The sequence below is a fragment of the Phocoena phocoena genome, chromosome 14 (genome assembly GCF_963924675.1).
Source record: "Phocoena phocoena chromosome 14, mPhoPho1.1, whole genome shotgun sequence".
In the NCBI taxonomy this organism is placed as follows: Eukaryota; Metazoa; Chordata; class Mammalia; order Artiodactyla; family Phocoenidae; genus Phocoena; species Phocoena phocoena.
This window is the reverse complement of record NC_089232.1, coordinates 4,386,202-4,406,029: the sequence shown is the minus strand read 5'-3', so window position 1 is coordinate 4,406,029 and position 19,828 is coordinate 4,386,202. Positions and strand designations below refer to the sequence as shown.

Here is a 19,828-nt window from a genome sequence, read left to right as displayed (position 1 = left end):
TTATAGCTGCGGTTTATATATCTTCAAAGAGAGTCTTCAGTGTCTTTGGATTTGTAATGGTCATTCTGGATTAAGAGGAGCTTGTTCAGACACTTAAGACTTTGGGCCAGTGCCGTCAATGACCTCATACCATTCCGTCTTCTTTCCACTTCTATGGATTACCCAGCAGCAGTAACGATGATTCTGGCTAGCTCCTGATACTGCCCTCCACAGTCAGGGGAAGGTCAGTTATTTTTTGATCCCCATGGGAGAGAGACAGCTCCTCAATCAGTATCCTAAAATAGTCAGCCATTCTCAGCTGCTGGGCTGGAGTCCCTCCAGGGGAGAGCAAAGGCAATACAAATCCACCGGCTGGGTGCGAGTGCGAAGCCACCAAAACAGAAGCTAAGAGACACTTCTCAAGAAGATTCTGCCTATTCAAAAATCTTTATTCTTTTTGGTTGAGGAGCTAGGTGTTAGCTATTTTTTATTTTCTTATTTTATTTAAAGGGAAACCAGTGAATTGAAAATGAGACTAAATATTGCCATCTTCTTTGGGGCTCTCTTTGGTGCTTTGGGGGTTTTACTCTTTTTGGTGGCTTTTGGATCAGATTATTGGCTTCTTGCGACTGAAGTGGGAAAGTGTTCAGGTGAACAGAATGTGCGTTTCTTCTTCAAAATATTGTTGTACTCGATAGTAATGAGCATAGCTTTATGTATCCTCTTGAAATCCGAAAATGGTAGTGGAATGTCTATTTCTTCATAGAAGAGATATGTAGAAAGCTACTGATCATCATTACTTAGGAAAAAATACATTGCTTAAAAAATTTCCTGGAGGTAACTGTTTAGATTATGTTCCTTGTGTTGATGGCAAGTTACTTCATTTGCGTTCTGTACAGATAGAAAACGTCACTTTCCACCATGAAGGATTCTTCTGGAGATGTTGGTTTAATGGGATTGTGGAAGAGAATGATTCCAATATCTGGCAGTTCTGGTACAGTAAGTGGAATTCAGCTTTATTTTCCCCCTTGGCTTTAAAATAAAAGTGAACAGTTTCTCATTTGGTGCATGTCACTTATAAAATAGGATTGGATTCTTAGTTGTAGAATCTCAATAGGATATCTTCCAAATGTTCATAAAGTGATTCCTTTTTATTAAGTAGAAATGGCTATAGGAATAATTATTTTATTCTCTAACATGAAATTGGAGTCTGAATACTTATGGCAGAATTGAATAATCCGCTGTTTCCTTGCTCATGTTTAAAATATACCAACCCTAACAAACAAAACAGATATTATCTATAGTATTTTTTTCGAGTGTCTATTATTGCTATGTTGCGAATAAATGCTTTTATTTCTTTTGGCTATTTGGGGGGGCTTGAAATCCCAAGTTTAAAAATCCAGAATTAAAGATGTATTATTTTATATTAATAGCTTCAAAGTTTAAAAAAATCTTCTTTATAACAAAACAGTGATCAGCAGTGGCAGATGAAAGCTTGCTCTATTTGGGCTTAAACCAAGTTTGTGGGCAATATTAAGAAACGCTTTGCTTTTGATGTTTTCATTCTCTCATAGAAACTTTAAAGTTCTTTTTTGAAGTAGAATAGCTCCTTAAAAATGTGATGCATTCTTTCAACTGCTTTTTCTATATTGTGTTAATCTTTGAAAATCAATTCACTGAAAATAGCTAGCCTTTATCTTACTGCATCCAGCAATGCAAGAACTGTTTATTACCCTCAGACTTATTGTGGGTTGAAATTACCAGTCTTCTTATCAAAATGCTCCTGTGATAAATCAAAGTATGGTATTTAAACAACAGTCAAGATCATGGAATATAACGTACAAATATGAGATCACAGAAGACGAGTCAACGGTAAATGGCATATGTAAAAGGAACAAAGTAATGATGAAATGGCATTTTGAGAGAAATATTTCATAGAGTTTCTGATTGTCATTTGAGGGAGGAGAATAAGCCTGTGATCTGCCAGTGAAGGTTATTTAGACTTTGGTAAAGTGGAGTAGGTCAGACTTTGCAAGAGGAAGAGTTTGCCAAGACTTAGAGAAGGGAAGAGTATTTTACTCCTTAGAGGGTATATGATGAAATCTTCAAGGTTTCAAACAACATTAAAGTTCTTTCTTGTGGTTTCTTCAAATGCTAAAAATGTACTTGAATTATTAACGTGTATGGTCTATCATTTACATCTTTTCCCTGAAAATAGAATATAGAAGAAATTTTCTATTAATTAGAACCAATAAAGGTTAAATCTAAATTTATTAGATTTTTAAATGACTATTTTTGGAATACGTACTATGTGCTAGGCATTATGTTAGGAATTGGAGAATATAGTTGTGAAAATGAATGAAATCTGGTGCTTTCAATTTTAGGGTGATATTAAGGGCGTTCTCTCCCTTGAATTAGGTCATGAGCTAGATGTTTTAAATGAATCCACTTTCCAGGTCCCCTGTGCTTTATTTACCATATGAGGTTTTTAAGGAAGTTTCCTCCCTTATTCAATAATTCTCTGAATTTGTCGATCTAACCTATAGTTTTATTTTGCTTGTGTACCCCCAGATCCTGTATTTCTCTTCTGTTAGGAACAAACCTTCACTCAGCTTCTCAGTAACAAATGCCTTTTTTTGTTCTCCTTCCTAGCCAATCAGCCACCATTGAAGAACTGCACGCATGCTTACCTGTCGCCATATCCCTTCATGAGAGGAGAGCACAACTCGACCTCCTATGACTCTGCAGTTAGTAAGTACCTCTTTCCTCAAGGCCCCTGAGAGGGGCCTTTCTTTCTGAAAGATGCCCACCACAGCATTTCTGTGGGCGATTAAAAAATAATTTAACATTTTTAATTTCAACATGTTTTTTGATATCAGTCTGTTATATATAAAATAATAAGATGCCGTTTTTAAAACACCATTTATAATCTTAATAAAATACAACTTTGGTCTAAAATTAAAGCCATTGTAATTTGCTTTCTACTTATAAAGATAATTTTTTTTAAAGTGTGTTTTCTGATATGAAAGTAGTGGTGTACATCAGGAAGAACTACTCCTTAAGATGTAAAACTGGTCTTACAATGGAAAATATTGTAATATACACCCTGATTTTAAAACATTTTTTTGCAGTTGTTACATATAAGAATATGATCATGCTACTGTATTTCTACAAAATGACTGAACTTTGCTGTGTGTGATATCCCATAGAAGAAGTAGAGTCTGATGTCATTAACTGGGAGTCATGATTACCTGAATCCTTTCATGTTTTCATACTATTTTTTCTATAAAACTATATAAACTAAGTTTCTATAGAAAGTACACAATATATATTTGTGTACACACATCTAATTTTAGAAAGTACATAAGCTCAATATGTCAACTTTATTCTCAGCTGGTTTCATGAAGTTTTTAATATTGTTTATCCAAACCTTAAAACGAGGGTTGGCACAGAATTTACCAATGTCATAAACAAAGCCAAAAAATATCTGTTTTTCAAAGAAGATACTTAATATATTTAACGTTCTGAATAAATGTGTATTAGTCAGGATTCTCCGGACAATCAGTAGGGGATTGTGTGTGTGTGTGTGTGTGTGTGTGTATATACAGAGAGAGAGATTGAGGTTGATTGATTGATTGATTGATGGCGAAATTTTAAGAATTGGCTCATGCTGTTGTGGAGGCTGGCAAGTCTGAAATCTGGGGCAAGCCCGCAGCTGGAGATTCAGATAAGACTTGAGGTTGTGGTCTTGAGTCTGAACGCTGGAAACTCGGGTAGAATATCTGTGGTGCAGTCTTGGGGAGAGTTCCTTCTTCTTCAGGAAACCTGTCTTTGTTCTTAAGTCCTTCAACTGATTGGATGAGGCCGACCTCCTCCTTCTGGAGGATAATCTACTTTACTTATAGTCTGCTGATAGTAAATGCTCATCACATCTAAAAAAATACCTTTATAGCAGCATCTAGACTGCTGTTTGATCAAGCAACTGGGCACCATAGTCTAACTAAGTTGACACATAAAATTAACCATCACAGAACTTAATGAATTTTTACGTCATTCATCCATTTTCTCATCTTTATATAAAATTTGTATTTCCACACATTATAATTTTGTTCTGAGTTTGTCAAAGGATGTAGCATCTGCTTATATCACAGCATTAACATGACGTTTTATGGAGCGGGTGTGGGTCTGGATAGGAAAAGGGGTGAGGACGCAGCTGTGCTTGTCCACCAGGCTTGCATGTGCTCAGAGGGTCTGTGGCTGTCGGCCTTGAAGCGTGTGCAGTGGGGATGCTTTTCCCATTGAAAACCTCATGAGGTACCTCATTCACACTAGCCAGACCCTCTTACATCGTGGATGACACGGACCCTCTCACTGACGAGAGAACAGATGGCATGGGAAGAGCAGGATAAACCATTTTTTTAAAAAAGAATATTTATTTATTTATTTATGGCTGCATTGGGTCTTCATTGCTGTGCGTGGGCTTTCTCTAGTTGCGACGAGTGGGGGCTGCTCTTTGTTGCGGTGCGCGGGCTTCTCATTGCGGTGGCTTCTTTTGTTGCAGAGCACAGGCTCTATGTGCGTGGGCTTCAGTAGTTGTGGCACGTGGGCCCAGTAGTTGTGGCTCGCGGGCTCTAGAGCACAGACTCAGTAGTTGTGGTGCACGGGCTTAGTTGCTCCACAGCATGTGGGGTCTTCCAGACCAGGGCTCAAACCCGTGTCCCATGCATTGGCAGGCGGATTCTTAACCACTGCACCACCAGGGAAGTCCCAAACCATTTTATCATATACTACAAAAAGTTACAAAAAAGTTACATTACAAAAAATTAGGAAAATGGTACCCCTTCCTTGTCATTCTTTCTGGAACATTAGGTATTTGCATAAATATTAGTATTGCTGTTGTTGATACTCATATGTTGAGGTCCTGTGATAAGATAGGTCTTGTAAGTACCATATATTTAAAAATGAATCTACATATTTGAAAAGTTTGCACCTCAAGGAGATAGTGGAGAACTTGAAAAACAAGGTAACGTTATCTGTGCATAATAATTACGTTGGAGAAGGATAGTAAATGCATGTCAGAAAAATTACACCGCAATTACATTCGGATTATTATGTGGCATTACATATAATTACTGTGTCATCTTTTGAATCTACTGACAAAACCGTATTCCATTTTGTTTAAATTGTCAAACTCCTCTTCGGCACGCATATTGTAACTCCTTATTCACTTTAAGCAACTTTATCAAACACTCTAAGTAAAAATGACTGAGGTGGGAAGAGGTATGTCCTACAGCAGAAATACTATATGCAAGTTTCATTTATCTTCATAACACTGTACAATGATATGTGATTATATTTGGGTGATTATTTTATTGTTTCCTTTATCCAAGAGAAGGACATAGATTTCATCAAAAAGATTCCACCTGATCGAAAGTGTGTGCTTCCTGGTTAATGAGGCCACATAGACTTCACTAGACTTCAGAACTACTCCTTGGCTGCATAGCTTCTTAATTATCAGGCATTATACATTTGCCAACTTATCTTAGGAAAGTTCAAAGTATTGTTTGTGAAATCTGATGTATCGTGGGCTGGGAAATTATTGGTAAAATGTCTTTGTATTCTCCTGATTTTTTACAGTTACAGTTAGCCAATATTTGAAATCAGTGAAAATGATACAATGGTGGATGGTTTTTCTGGAAAGTCTATTTTAGAATTATTGGATATTACTGATGAAATTATTCTTTTTCATGATAAGGAGGCTGAGACTCAGAGAAACCATGTGATTCTGTCTTCACACAGCTGATCACTGGCAGAACTAATGTAAGGTCCAAGTCTCTGGTTGTTTATTGATAACCTTATAAACTACAGTGAATGAAAAGGCTGATTTTAGTTCTTAGTATTAAATCTTTTTAAGTGTAAGTCTTTTAGTTGGATCTCAATAAAAGAACAAAGTAAACTTATGTTGGCTTTTTCTGCCTTGCTGTCTGATCCTGACTTGTGTATACAGTCTGGTCTAATTCATTGTTTCCTTTATTTTTGTCTTAATCTCAAACGCATACAATCATGGTTCAAATCTAGTCATTTGGATGGTTGACCAAGCTTAGAGGGGGTGATCTAATTCTCAGAATTATTTTCTGAGCTAGGACTGTGTGCTTCAAAGTCCATTAAACAATTTCATTACTTTTTGATATGTCAGAATTTAGATTTTCTGGTTTGTTTCATGCTTAAATTCAGTCATAGTTCATTAATTTGGTAACATTTGGTGATGATGTACTGAATGTGGATTAATTTTCAAGGTAACTCAATCCTTGAGTGAATCAATCGTTTCTTTTTGGTGTCCCCATAGCCTTTGATCACACCCATTGGAGTGCTCCTTGTACTTAACTCTAGTTGTTTGTTTACTGGGCTTCTTAATTATTTATTGCAACTCCCCAAAGGCACAGAATGTAACCTACTCAAATTTATATCACCAGAGCTTAGTGTAGCGCCTGGTCCCCCGTCCCCACTAATACTTGGACTAGACCAGGTTCTCCTTTATAAAAACCATGCTTTAATGTGATAATTTGTAGCACAAATTTTAATCATTTACTTGCATAATTATTTTGTTCATGTATTGCTTCCCGATTCAACTCTAAGCTCCACTGCTGTGATGTCTTTTATGTTTGACTCACCATTGTATCCACTGTAGACTGACTATTTTTGAAGAATTAATATTTCTTGAGAGTCTCCACTAACTGTGCTGTACTCTGGTGCTGGTACTGATGCCCTGAGTAACTAATGATGTGTGTAGGAATTTTTTAAACCTTACTTAAATGGACTGTGGTTACTCTTAAAAAATTTTTTTTCATACTTTTTGTAATTTTTTAGGTCTTCAACATTGTTTCACGTGTCAGCTGTCCTTTGCTTTTATTGTCAATATTTATTTATTTACTTTTCTTTTCTGGTCTGTTCATCCTTCACTCATAAAAATTATAGGGTAGGGCTTCCCTGGTGGCGCAGTGGTTGAGAGTCCGTCTGCCGATGCAGGGGACACGGGTTCGTGCCCTGGTCCGGGAAGATCCCACATGCCGCGGAGCGGCTGGGCCCATGAGCCATGGCCGCGGAGCCTGCGCGTCTGGAGCCTGTGCTCCACAACGGGAGAGGCCACAACAGCGAGAGGCCCGCGTACCGCAAAAAAAAAAAAAAAAAAAAAAATTATAGGGTGCTGTGAATGATGTAAGACTAGAAGCAGGAAAGCAGCTAGGCAAGATATTAGTCAGCAACACATCAAGCTGGAAGTAGCAGAAAACAAACAGCAACTAAAACATAAGGGCTATTTTTCTCCCACAATAAGAAGTTCAGAAGCAGCTGCTATAATGATGCTGTCAGGGACCCAGGCCCTTTCTACCTTTTCTTCCACCATCCTTGGCAGATGGATAGCCCCTGTCATGTTCTTCTATGTTCAGAAGAGCAAACATGTCCCTAGAATTCTCCAGTAGATTTCTACCAATGCTTTCTTCATCGGAACTGTGTCTCATGGCTTTGTTGGGCTGGGATGTGGAGTTGTTTGCTTTCTAGCCTCTGTGGCAGAGGAGGAGAAGGGAGAAGGGCTGGGAGTGTTGATGGATCAACCTAGAGGAGCCTCCTCAGGGGACCAGCATCGTAATCCTGCCTGGAAGTTATCAGGGCAGGACAAGGGTGAGGCAGCAAAGGTGAAGAGGGAGTGATGGATAGCAATGATATTTAACGAGTTAAATGTAAAACTTGGTAGCCAAACAAAAGAAAGCTGGAGGAATCTAGGACGATGAAGGAATTGCCTTTTGAACAAGGTGTAATTCAGTTTAAACAACATACAATCAAGGTAATACGGTCACTTCCCTCCAGACAATAAATATTATTTTAGTGTATTTCTTTCCAGTCTTTTTTTACGTGCATATTATACATTGTTTCAATCATTATAAATGCAAATGTATGTCACTTTTCTATGTTTACATCAGCACATATGTCTCCATATTTGTGCCTAATAGTTTCTCAGATTTTAAATGCTAGTTGCTACCTCCACATTAAATATAATTTTATGTGTATTATATTTGTCATAATTTGTTTTGGTTCTTCGGATTATGTTTTCATAAATGTGAATGGTGGTGAATCAAAAGATAGGAATAAAATTGCATTATCGTTATTGTGCCAAGGTACCAAATTGCTTGCCAACCAGCACTGAACTGTGAATTATTTCAAGAAAATTTGGTAGGGAGGATAGAAATGTGAGAATCAGGAGGAGGTGGCATGTTTTGAAGTGGAGGATGGGGATTTAGTTTGGATTTAGACACAGTAAATTTGGGTTGATGGTGGAATACCAGTTTGAAATAGTTCAACAAGTAGCTTGATGTGCAGAACTGACAATTAATTTAAAAGACATTAATTAGCACAACTGTTAATGATCAGGAATTGCAGACATGGTTTTTGATATCAGATATAATCTTCAAGAAAAAATGTCATAGGAAAGAAGATGGTAAAATACCAGTTATACGTAGGAGAAGGAAAGAAGCGAGGACAGTCCAGAAAGGAGAAGCAGAAAGAGGTATTGAGAAGCAAGCCAGTGGGCAGACTGGTGTGTCGTCAGAGGGGCCTACACAGGTGAGAGTCTTGGGAAAGACGTGGTGGTCCTCAGTGCAGGTGTAGAGTGAATGAGAATTGAGAAGGGGGCAAAGAGGAATTGGATAACATGCTGATAATGAAAAAGTTCTGGTGGCCCCTGGTAGCTCCCTCCCCACCAAGGACCCATAAAGAGGCCAATAAAGTCAGCTCCTTTGAAATATAAACCCACAGGCCCTGCTGGTTTGGCCTGAGACTTCCAGACCTTCTGCTCTGTGTCCCACTTCTGTGCACGGCCCATCCCCTTGGGTGGAGCCCGAGGGCCCTGCTGTCTCTTCGCGGCAATGCCTTTCCCCTCTATTTTCCTGGGCATTCTGTCACCTGATCCTCGTGAGAGCCAAGCCCTAGCGCAGGCTTCCTCCTCTTCTCCCAGGAGAGGTCAGAAGGCGGCGATCCCCCAAAGGGGGGCAGAGCAGCGTGATGATAGGAACGTGAAACCTCACACTGGGTGTCCACGGGGGGCGAGAAGTGAGGAAGTGGAGACCTTTGCAATTAGCCAACACTGGGACTTGGAATAGCAACCAGAAGAGCACAGCCTTGCAGAGAGCACCAGGTCCTCACAAAACCATCCTGCGCTTCACTCTACAAGGCGAAATAAACCATAAAAACGAATGCCCTTATACACCACAGCTTTAAGCAGCAAATAAACGAATTGAGATTTGAGTCAAGAGTTAATATAAATTCTTAAATAATTGCGGAGACACATCAGCATGTCATAGGAATCTAATCACATCGGGATCTCCACGTCCCAACTCTACTTACAAATCAATTATGCTAGTGTAGCTGGATCTTACGTTGCAATTTTTTTGTGTTCGTATGTGGTGATTCTGGACATTGTTGTAAATTCACCAAATAGTTTTAAATACTTCTGCTCTGCCTTAGTTGTGTGGAAAAAAAGAGCATACTCTGCAAAGTTTAATGGAAAATACAATTCGTCTTTTTTTTTTTTGTCACGAATGTCAAGTACCTAGATGTTTGGAAATACCTTAACATTCACTTAATTTCCTACTGTTCATTCAGACATTTGGGATCATGCAGCCATGATCACGGACACAGAGTGATATTTCAGGGGGGCTATACTTCCTGGTTTCCTGCTGACTTTTCATCTGTGGCCCCAGTGTGGGCTCTCTTGTATTCAGGTTAAAGTGCTGCCCCCGGGGCAGCTCGCTCAGGCTTCCCAGGCTGCAGCTCCTGAGGGTACAGTTGGCTTTTCAGTTCCAGGGCCCAGCATCTAAGGATTGGTTGGCAGTTTATGTAAATCCCTCCAATAATGGGAACAATTGCTTTCTATAAACAAGACTGGTTATTTACAACGGTGTGGGTCTGCTTCCCTTCACAGAGGACAGGCCGCAGCCTTGACAGAAGCTTCTGGTAACATCTGTGGAGCTGTCAGCCACACTCAGAAGTAGAAATCCCCTCTAATGATAGGGCACCTCCTGGTGCTTAGACCAGGGTTTCTCAGCCTCAGCATGTTGACATTTGGGGCCAGATGACTGTTGTGGGAGGGATGGTCCTGTGTGTTGTAGGGTGTTTAGCAGGATCCTTGGCCTCCACCCACTAGATGCCGGTGGCATCCCTCAGTGTGACCATCAAAAATGTCTCCAGATATCCTGGGGTATCTGGATGGGCACAGAATCACCTCTGATGGGAACCACTGGGACGTTCTAGACATTAATCCCCAACACTTCTAACCCAGGGCCCAAGCTCCTCTTCAGAATTATATTATCCACACACTGTGCCCAACTCCAGTTCTGGACCCCAAAGCACATAAATAATGGTTAGTTTCCTTCTGCCTTCTTTTATATTGAATGTTTAAACCAAAAAGGAGCAAGGAGACCATCTTGGCCTCGATTATCTTTAAACAGCATTGCTTCTGCCTCAAGCTTCAGACCTTTTTTTAGAAGACAGTATTAACTAGATTTGATGAAAAAAAATAGTGTCTGTTGTATGTTAGGCACTGTTCTGGGTGCTCCAGAGTCAGCCCTACATTCTGACCCTCATGGGGCTTTCACTGTAGTGGGCAGCGGAAGATAAACAAGCCAGTCATGTGCTTGGAGAGGAATAAAAGGAGAAAGAGTGCGCGTAGAGGGAACCTCAGTATTAAATAGGGTTACAGGGAGGCCTTATAGAGAAGGTGACGTTTGTTTGGAGTTGACAGCCCTGGGTTGAATGGGGCTCTGCCACCCAGCTAAGCTGTCCAGTTTCCTGATCCCTCTTTTGGGGACTGGATAGATGCTGTTCAGAGTGCTTAGTACAGGGACTGGCTCTTGGTAAGGGTTCTGTGGGCGTTACAAGCTGGCCTTTCAGTCAGCGGGTCTGCGTGCACTATCTCGAAACATGACTTCCTGTCTCTAATCTCCCCTCAGATTTACTGCAAAAGGAAGATAAGCTTAGTATCAACCTCATGCGGTTGTTAAAATGAAAAGAGAATACTACAAATGCTTAGCATAGTGGTTGCCATCTAGTTGGTATTCAATAAATGTCAGTTATTCTTAGGATGCTATACCAATTTAGAACACCAAAAATAAGCCATCCTCAAGGCACATCAATTCATCCTAGCTTCTCCCTAGTGAAATGCTGCCTGCTCTCTGAGTGTGTGCGTGTGTGTGTGTGTGTGTGTGTGTGGTGTATGCCCACATCAAGCATTTGGCACAGTTTCTGGCAAAGAGTAGGGGCTTTATAAATAATGCTCACTATTATTATCATGATCCCCTTATCCTAGTACATGATACTTAATATTACCATCTGTACTGGCCAAGATTTTCTACTGTTTATGTGATAATATTGATTAAAATTTACTCAATAAATACTGTGTGCTATTCCCTGTTCTAGGTTCTGGGGAACAGCAGTGAACAAAACAGTTGGAAATCCCTGCCCTTGTGGAGCTGCCATTCTAGTGAGGAGAGGCAGACAAAGCAACATAAAATAAGCCAATTATATAGTACATTGGAAAATGACAAGTGCCCAGAGAAACATAAAACATGGAAAGAGGCTGGAAACTAAGGGGCCTGGGGTAGCAGAGGCGGGGGAGATATGAGCTCTATTATGTGAGGTGTCTGTTAAGTAAGGTCTTTGGACCATTTTTTAAAAATTGTTTGTTTTCTTATTGTTGAGTTTTAATAGTTCCTTGTATCCTTTGAATCAGTGTTTTATCAGTTGTGTCTTGCAGATATTTTCTTCCAGGCTGTAGCTTGTCTTTTCATTCTCTTGACATTGTCTCTTGCAGAGCAGAAGTTTTTAATTTTAATGAAGTCCAGCTTATCAATTATTTCTTTCATGGATTGTTCCTCTGGGGTTGTATCTAAAACGTCATCATCATACCCAAGGTTTTCCCTATATTATTTTTTATAGTTTTACAGTTTACTTTTAAGGCTATGATCCATTTTTTGTTAATTTTTGTGAAGAGTGTAAGGTTGTATCTAGTTTCATTTTCTTTGCACGCAGATGTCCACTTGTTTCAGCAGAATTTTCTTTGCTCCATTTTATTGTCTTTGCTCCTTTGTCAAATATCAGTTGATTATATTTTTGTGGGCCTATTTCTGGGCTCTCTGTTCTGTGCCATTGATCTATATATGTCTGCTCTTTTGCCAATACCACACTATCTTGATTACTCTAGCTTTATGGTAAGTCTTTAAGCCAGGTAGTATCAGTCCTCCAACTTTGATTTTCTTCAATATTGTATTAGCTATTCTGGGTCATTTGCTTCTCCGTATAAACTTTAGAATCAGTTTGTTTATATCTACAAAATTACTTGCTGGAATTTTTTTTGGAATTGCATTGAATGTATAGATCAAGTTAAGAAGAACTGACAGCTTGACAATATTAAGTCTTGCTACTCTAGACATGGAACATCTCTCCATTTATTTAATTCTTTGATTTTGTTTATCAGATTTGTAGTTTTCCTCATATAAATCTTGTACATATTTTGTTAGATTTATACCTAAATATTTCTTTCAGGGGGTTCTAATGTAAATGGCATTTGTTTTTAATTTCAAGTTCCACTTGTTTATTGCTGGTATAGAGGAAATCAATTGCCTTTTCTATATTACCCTTGTGTCCTGCAACCTTGTTATAATAACTCATTAGTTCCACGAGTCTTTAATGGATTCTTTCAGAGTTTCTTCCTAGATGATCATGTCATCTACAGACAAAAACAGCTTTATTTCTTCCTTCTCAATATATATAACTTTTATTTCTTTTTCTTATCTAATTGTGTAATTAAGATTTCCGGTGTGGTTGAAAGGGAGTGGTGAGAGGCAACATCCTTGTGTTATTTCTGATGTTAGTGGGAAAGACTTCAAGTTTCTCACCATTAAGAATGGTATTAGCTGTAGGGTTTTTGTAAATATGCATTACCAACTTGAGGAATTTCCCCTTTATTCTTAGTTTACTGAGAGTTTTTATCCTGAATGGGTGTTGGATTTTGTCAAATGTTTGTTCTACATCTACTGATATATGATGATGTGATTTTTCTTTTTTAGCCTGTTGATATGATGGTTTACATAAACTGATTTTTGTATGTTGAAGCAGCCATGCATACCTGGGATAAATTCTACTTGATCATGGTGTATAATTCTTTTTATACATTGTTGGATTCAATTACCTAATATTTTGTTGATGATTTCTGCATCTATGTTCATGAGTGATATTGATTGCAGTTTTCTTTCCTTGTAATGTCTGGTTTTGATATTAGGATAACACTGACCTCTTAGGATGAGTTAGGAAATATGACCTCTGCTTCTTTTCCTCTGGGATATTGTAGAGAATTGGTATAATTTCTTCCTTAAATGTTTGATAGAAATTAACAGTAAACCCATCTGGGCCTACTGCTTTCTGTTTAGGAAGTTTATTAATTACTGATTCAGTTTCTGTAATGTATATATGTTTATTCAGATTGTCTGTTTCTTGTTTGAGTTTTGGCAGATTGTGTCTTTCAAGGGATTAGTCCATTTCAACTACATTGTCAGATTTTGGGGCATAGAGCTGTTCATAGTATTCCTTTATTACCTCTTTAATGTCTACAGGGCCTACAGGGCCTGTGATGTCATCTCTTTCATTTCTGATGTTAGCAGTTTGTGTCCTTTCTATTTTTTCCTTAGAGAGCCTGGCTAGAGACATTGATTTTATTGATCTTTTCAAAGAACTATCTTCTGGTTTTGTTGATTTTCTCTATTGATTTTCTACAGATTCTTGATTTCTGCTCTAATTCATATTATTTCTTTGCTTCTGCTTATTTTGGATTTAATTTGCTCTGCTTTTTCTAGTTTCTTAAGTTAGAAACTTAGATTATTGATTTTAGAGCTTTCTTCTCTTCTAATATAGGAATTCAGTGCTATAAATTTCCCTCTAAGCACTGCTTTCCCTGCATCCCACACATTTTGATAAATTGTGTTTTCATTTTCATTTAGTTGAAACTATTTTTTAAATTTCTTTTGAAATTTCTTCTTTGATCGATGTGTTATTTAGAAGTGTGTTTTATAATCACTGCATATTTGGGGATTTTTCTGTTATCTTTCTGTTATTTATTTCTAGTTTAATTCACTTGTGGTCTGAGAGCAGACTTTGTTTGATTTCTATTCTTTTAAGTTTGTTAAGTTATTTTTTATGGCCCAGAATGTTGTCTAGCTTAGTGAATATTTCATGTGAGTTTGAAAAAAAAAAGTGTATTCTGCTTTTGTTGGGTGAAGTACTCTATAGATATTTATTACAGTTGTCCCTGGGTATCTGCTGGAGATTGTTTCCAGGATCCACCAGGTATACCAAAATCCATAGATGCTCAAGTCCCACAGTTGGTACTCTGCACCTGCAGGATACACGTCTGTGGATTCAACAAACTGTGGATTGCAAACTTAATATATGATCTGAGGTTAGTCAAATCCATGGATGTGGCCTGGTGGCTACAAAGGGACAACCATATATTTTTTGAGAAAATTCCACATGTTAGTGGACCCATGCAGTTCAAACCTGTGTCGTCCAGGGTCACAACTGTATATCCATTTGATGGTGTTGTTGAGTCTAGCTATGTCCTTACTGATTTTCTGCCTGATGAATCTGTCCATTCTGATTAGAGAGGTGTTGAAGTCTCCCACTGTAATAGTGGATTCATCCTTTTCTCCTTTCAGTTCTATCAGTTTTTGCCTCATGTAGTTTGATACTCTGTTGTTAGGTACATGTACATTAAGGCAAAGTGGACTTTTAATTAGTGTATTGTACCATTTATACTTAATGTTATTATTGATATGTTGGGCCTCAACCCCGCCATTTTAATTTTTGTTTTCTATTTGTTCTGCCTGTTTTTCATTTCTGTTTTCTTTATCCTGTCTTTCTATGGGTTACTTGAATTTTTAAAAATTCCATTCCAGGCCATTCCATTTGATTTATCTAAAGTGTTTTAGAGTATATCTCCTCTCTCTACACTGTTTAGATCATCCACTCAGTTTTTATTTTGGGCTACTATATTTTTCATTTCTAAAATTTCCTTTTGTTTCTTCTTTATATCTTTTATTTATTTGCCAGTAACTTTTGTTTTCTCTTCAATTTGGGTCAAGCATGTACGTATTTACTCTTTGAGACGTTTTTATCATGATTCACTCAAAGTCATTCTTAGATAATTCTAACATCTGTATTCTGTATTGGCATCTATTGAGTGATCCTTTTCATTGAAGTTGAGATTTTTCTGGTTCTTGGATGACTCATCATCTTTTAAAATTAAAACCAGGAATTAGGATGTATTATGTTATGAGACTCTAGATCTTCTGTTTTGGTTGGCTTTTTTTCATACTGCTCCTGCAGGAGAAGGGGTGGGCATTGCCTCAATAAAATCAGGTGGGGTGGAATTCCAGGCTCCCCATTTAGTCTGTGTTGACATAAGGGGAACTCTTCTTGGTACTGCTGGGCAGTAGTGAAAGTTCTGGCTTCCCACTATGTTTCCACTGATACCGTCCTGACCAGGAGGGGCAGGATTGAATCGTTACAACTTTAACCATGGTTGCCATTGACATGGTAGGTATGCAAAGGTAACCTAATTACTACTGGGTGGTGATGAAAGTCCTGAATCTCCACTAAGCCTCCTCTGATACCACCCCAGGGGGAGAGGATGTCTAATTTCCACCTTGTAGGGGTGAAAGTCCAGGTTCCCCACATGGTCTCCACTGTCACTGTGAATGGTGGCCTTATTACCCTGCAGAGATCAAAGTCCTGACTCCATATTCAGCTTTCTCTGATACATCCATGTGTGTGTGTGGAGTTGGGAGAGGGCACCTTACCACAGTCTATCAAGAGTCAAAGACTAGGTTCCCCTCTTGGTCTTTGCTGATCACAGTGGGGTTGGGGCCAACGTTTTATTCTGCAGCGTTTGGTGTCAGGTGGTTATTTTCTAAAAGTTTCCTGCTTTGATAGGTAACCCCTTACCTGGTTCTTTGGACAGACAGCTTTTGTTGGGAATTTTTTTGACTGTGATTGTTGGCATTTCTGGGTTGCTTGCTTTTCCATCCCCACTGACACCACAGGATGGGAGCTGACCATTACCACCTGTGGTGGTAAAAGTCTCACCTCCCTTCCTTCTCTGGCATTTCCCTAGCTGGGGGGTTGGGCCTGCTGTTGTCTGTGTCCATTGCCATTTCCTAGTTATTGGCTCCCCTAGCTCTAGGTGTAGGATGAGTGAGCAAAAACAAAACCCAGGGAACTCACCATCACAGCATTCCTTGGGTTCCAAGTTTCCTAGTTGGTCTTCTTTTCTCCCTTCTTTCTGAATCTTCTTCTGTTTGTTTCATAGATAATCAGCAGGGATTTTAGTTGTGATTAAAAGAAACAATAGGGAAAAAGTATGTTTGCTTCATCTTCCTGGAAGCAGAAGCTCAGTTTATCTAGTTACATTCTGAAGGAACAGCTGACCAGATTTGCTGATGGTGTACCTCACTGTGAGGTGTAGGGAAAGAGCAGAGTTAATGATGACACTTTTTGTCCTTAGCAACTGGAGGGATGAAGTTGTTATTTTTAGAGATGGGGAAAGCTGACGTAGAGTTGATTGTTAAGAGGAAGCTTTGGAGTTTTCAGACATGTTAAGTTGAGGACACCTAGTAGAGATGTTATATAGGCTTTTGGATCGCAGAGTCTAGAGGTAAAGGTTGGTTTTTGAGCAGAAACTGTGCATTTGGCAGTCATTGCATGGAGGTATATTTAAACCATGGGGCAAGATAAGAGCATTTGGAGAATGAGTGTAGAGAGAAAGGAGGTCGGTCCAGGCACAGAGCCCTAGGCTGCTCTGTTGTTCAGAGGTCAGGAAGAAGAGGAGAGACGCACAAAGGAGACTGAGGATGGGCAGCTAGGGAAGCGGGAAGCAAACCAGGAGAGTATGGTGTTCTGGAAACCAGAAAGAGAAAGCTTTTCTCAGAGAAGGGAGTGATAAGCTTGGCCAAATGCTGCTAAGAAGTAGAGTAGGGCGTGGACTGGGATTTGACCCTTGAATTTAGCAAGCTGTCCACAGCAATTTGACCTAGTGTTTTGCAACCTGGATTTCTTTCTTCTTGGGCTCACTACCACTGTTTCCCCTTTGACAGATCACATTTTGTGTAATCTCTTTTTTCTCTCTTTTACTTTTAAATGATAATATATGAATTATATTTTAAACATAAGTACTGCTTGATAAATTTCAGTGCTGGCATGAGGGCTTAGATCCAGTGAGTTTATGAATAATTGGAGCCATTCATTGCACAAAGGCACCATCATAATTTCTTCAGAGTTGTTCATTTATACCCTTATTTCTTGTTTCTGCGTGTTGAAACCCACTAATCTATTGACAAATATATAAAAAAAGAAAAGATGTTATTTATTTTATAAAAATCATTAATATCACAAGAAAATGACTTATTTTATTTCTTATGATAAGCTCCTATTTTGTGCAGTCATTGGGCTAGCCCACCTACTTTTTATTTTACAGAGATTGCCTCCTTGGATCTTGATGACAGTGCTGTGAGGTAGAGTTCATTGCTGCCATTTCAAGGCCAAGGAAACTTAGAGCATTTGGGTTTCTCAACTCAAAGTACATGCTCTGCAGTGAGCTGCCTCCGTTTCCATAATCAGCTTCTTGATAACATTGTAAAGGAGATTATGTTTCATCTTTCTAACAAGGAATGTATAGTTTAAAACAAAACCTATAATTAATTAGGGGAGAATTGGTGAGTTCTATTATATTACTTCTTAGTTTTCATATGGTGACTCGATATGAGTCTTTCTTTTACTATTTATTACTCTTTACAAGCAAATTTGGGGGTATAGAAATAAAATAAAAGTGATTTTTATATATAGTTTTTAAAAAATATGATTGATTTTTATAAAGCACCTTTTCTAGGACTCAGATTCATTGCTTCAAGTCTGCAAGTGGCTGTGGCAATTATTCACATCCACAGAGTGTTGATTTAATATCGTTAAGGGAAGGGACGCGTTGAATGGAAAGCGAAGCGTTAACTTGTTTCCAGAGCCACAGCTGTTGTTACACAATATGAAGGGCATTTGCTCCAACAGCTTGCTATGTTGATTAGCTAGAGAGTGAAGTCTTCCCAAGATGTATCTTATCACTGCAAATAAATAAATACAACCAAATCCCCCACTAGACTGTGTGTAGAGTAGCTATGGGAATGCTACGTTTGATCTTTTCAATGATTTTCTGCTTAAACATGCAGTTTCAGAAGGCTGGTCCTTTCGAGTGGAGACTTGGAAGTTCAGTCTATGCAGTTCACTATCAAGGGGAAATATTGACTATTCACTTGTTGGGACTCTAACCAGAAGAGTTGGAAGTGACTTCTGAGACTGATAGTCTACCTTTTTATCAAGAACAAGCAGAAAACCAGGGAGGCTGGACAAGTGACCCACTTCTGAAGAACACACAGCAAATAGCGGACAAGTCAGTGAAGACCGAAGGCTGCCGATAGGCATTTCTACCCCATTCCTTCAGATTGAGCCCTGGAAGAGGCCAAGTCAGTGAGAAATGCCCAAGAGGGGTTTAGGTCCTTGGTGAATGCTGACTTTGAACAGCAAAGATCGTGTTTCCTGCTCATTGGAGAAAATGTGGCTCTGTTTGTGAGTAAGCAAAGTGTGGATGTTTGTTCTGGAGTGAATGAGGCGTGCTGCCCTGCCAGGGGTGGCAGCTATGTCTCAGCCATCTTGTCTGTCCCCAGGGGATGGCCATTTCACACCGGCTGTGCTAGTACTCCTTGCATGTGCGGTTCACATCCCAAACTACGCAGGTCCAGATTCTAAGCTGGCTGAGTATTTTTCCAAGGCATTTGCTGGCTGGGACAGGCCACTGCTTATTGCCTGCACAACCCTCTCACCCCAGCAGCCAATGGTTACTCCCAGCTCTATACCTTTATTTTGTTGCTAGAAACTTTTTAACTTCCTTTCTTTTGTTATTACAATTCCTTGATAAGGTCTCTTGCCCATTTCATTTTACTCACAAGAGAGGCTAGTTTCCATGAAGTACCGCTAGATTTTTTGGTACCTTTATCTCTAAGTATTTTACCCCTAAGAAAAAAATATCAAGAAAATATAAATGCCTGTAATAAAGAAAAGGGAGTAGGTGTTTTACTGCCCTTTTTTTCCCTCTTTCGCACTGAAAACACCTCCCCGCGCCTCACAAAACCAGACTGCAAACCTTTTGCCTATGGTTTGATTATTAATAGATTGAAGCTCCATGTGGACAAAATACCTATTTTAATTTAAGTTGTTCAGTGATTTTTCATATTGTTTGGAGGGAAAGTTTCATGTAATGTGGGCCAAAATGCTCCCCTGCTAAATGACCATATTCTACAAGGACCGTCATGATGTGCCTCGTACCTTCTCTCTCTCACCACTTCCCCAGCACCAAAGCTTTCCTTCTCTGTGCCTTCACACTAGGCTACTTGCACACACCCGCCTTCTTTCTTGTTCGTACTTTCTGCTCTCTGCCTTCATTTCCTGCATTACTGCTCTCCTGTTTAAGAATCACCTCCTCCAAAGACTGGGATTGACACATACACCCTCCTATATATAAAATAGATTAACTAATAAGGACCTACTGTATGGCACAGGGAACTCTACTCAGTACTCTGTAATGGCCTATATGGGAAAAGACTCTAAACAAGATTAGATATATGGGTTTGTATAACTGATTCACTTTGCTGTACACCTGAAACTAACACAACATTATAAATCAACTGTACTCCAATAAAAATTAAAA

The 19,828-nt window shown here is 39.0% G+C and overlaps 1 protein-coding gene across 1 annotated transcript in view; it reads left to right on the top strand.

The window, feature by feature from the left end:
- The first annotated feature begins 296 nt into the window (after positions 1-296).
- The window catches only part of TMEM182 (transmembrane protein 182), a 47,948-nt gene continuing 28,416 nt past the window's right edge, over positions 297-19,828 (top strand). The window contains exons 1-3 of the mRNA XM_065891437.1: positions 297-640; positions 879-978; positions 2,632-2,730. Of these exons, the coding sequence (XP_065747509.1) occupies positions 509-640; positions 879-978; positions 2,632-2,730 (331 nt within the window). The 5' untranslated portion in view covers positions 297-508. The remainder of the gene's footprint in view (positions 641-878; positions 979-2,631; positions 2,731-19,828) is intronic.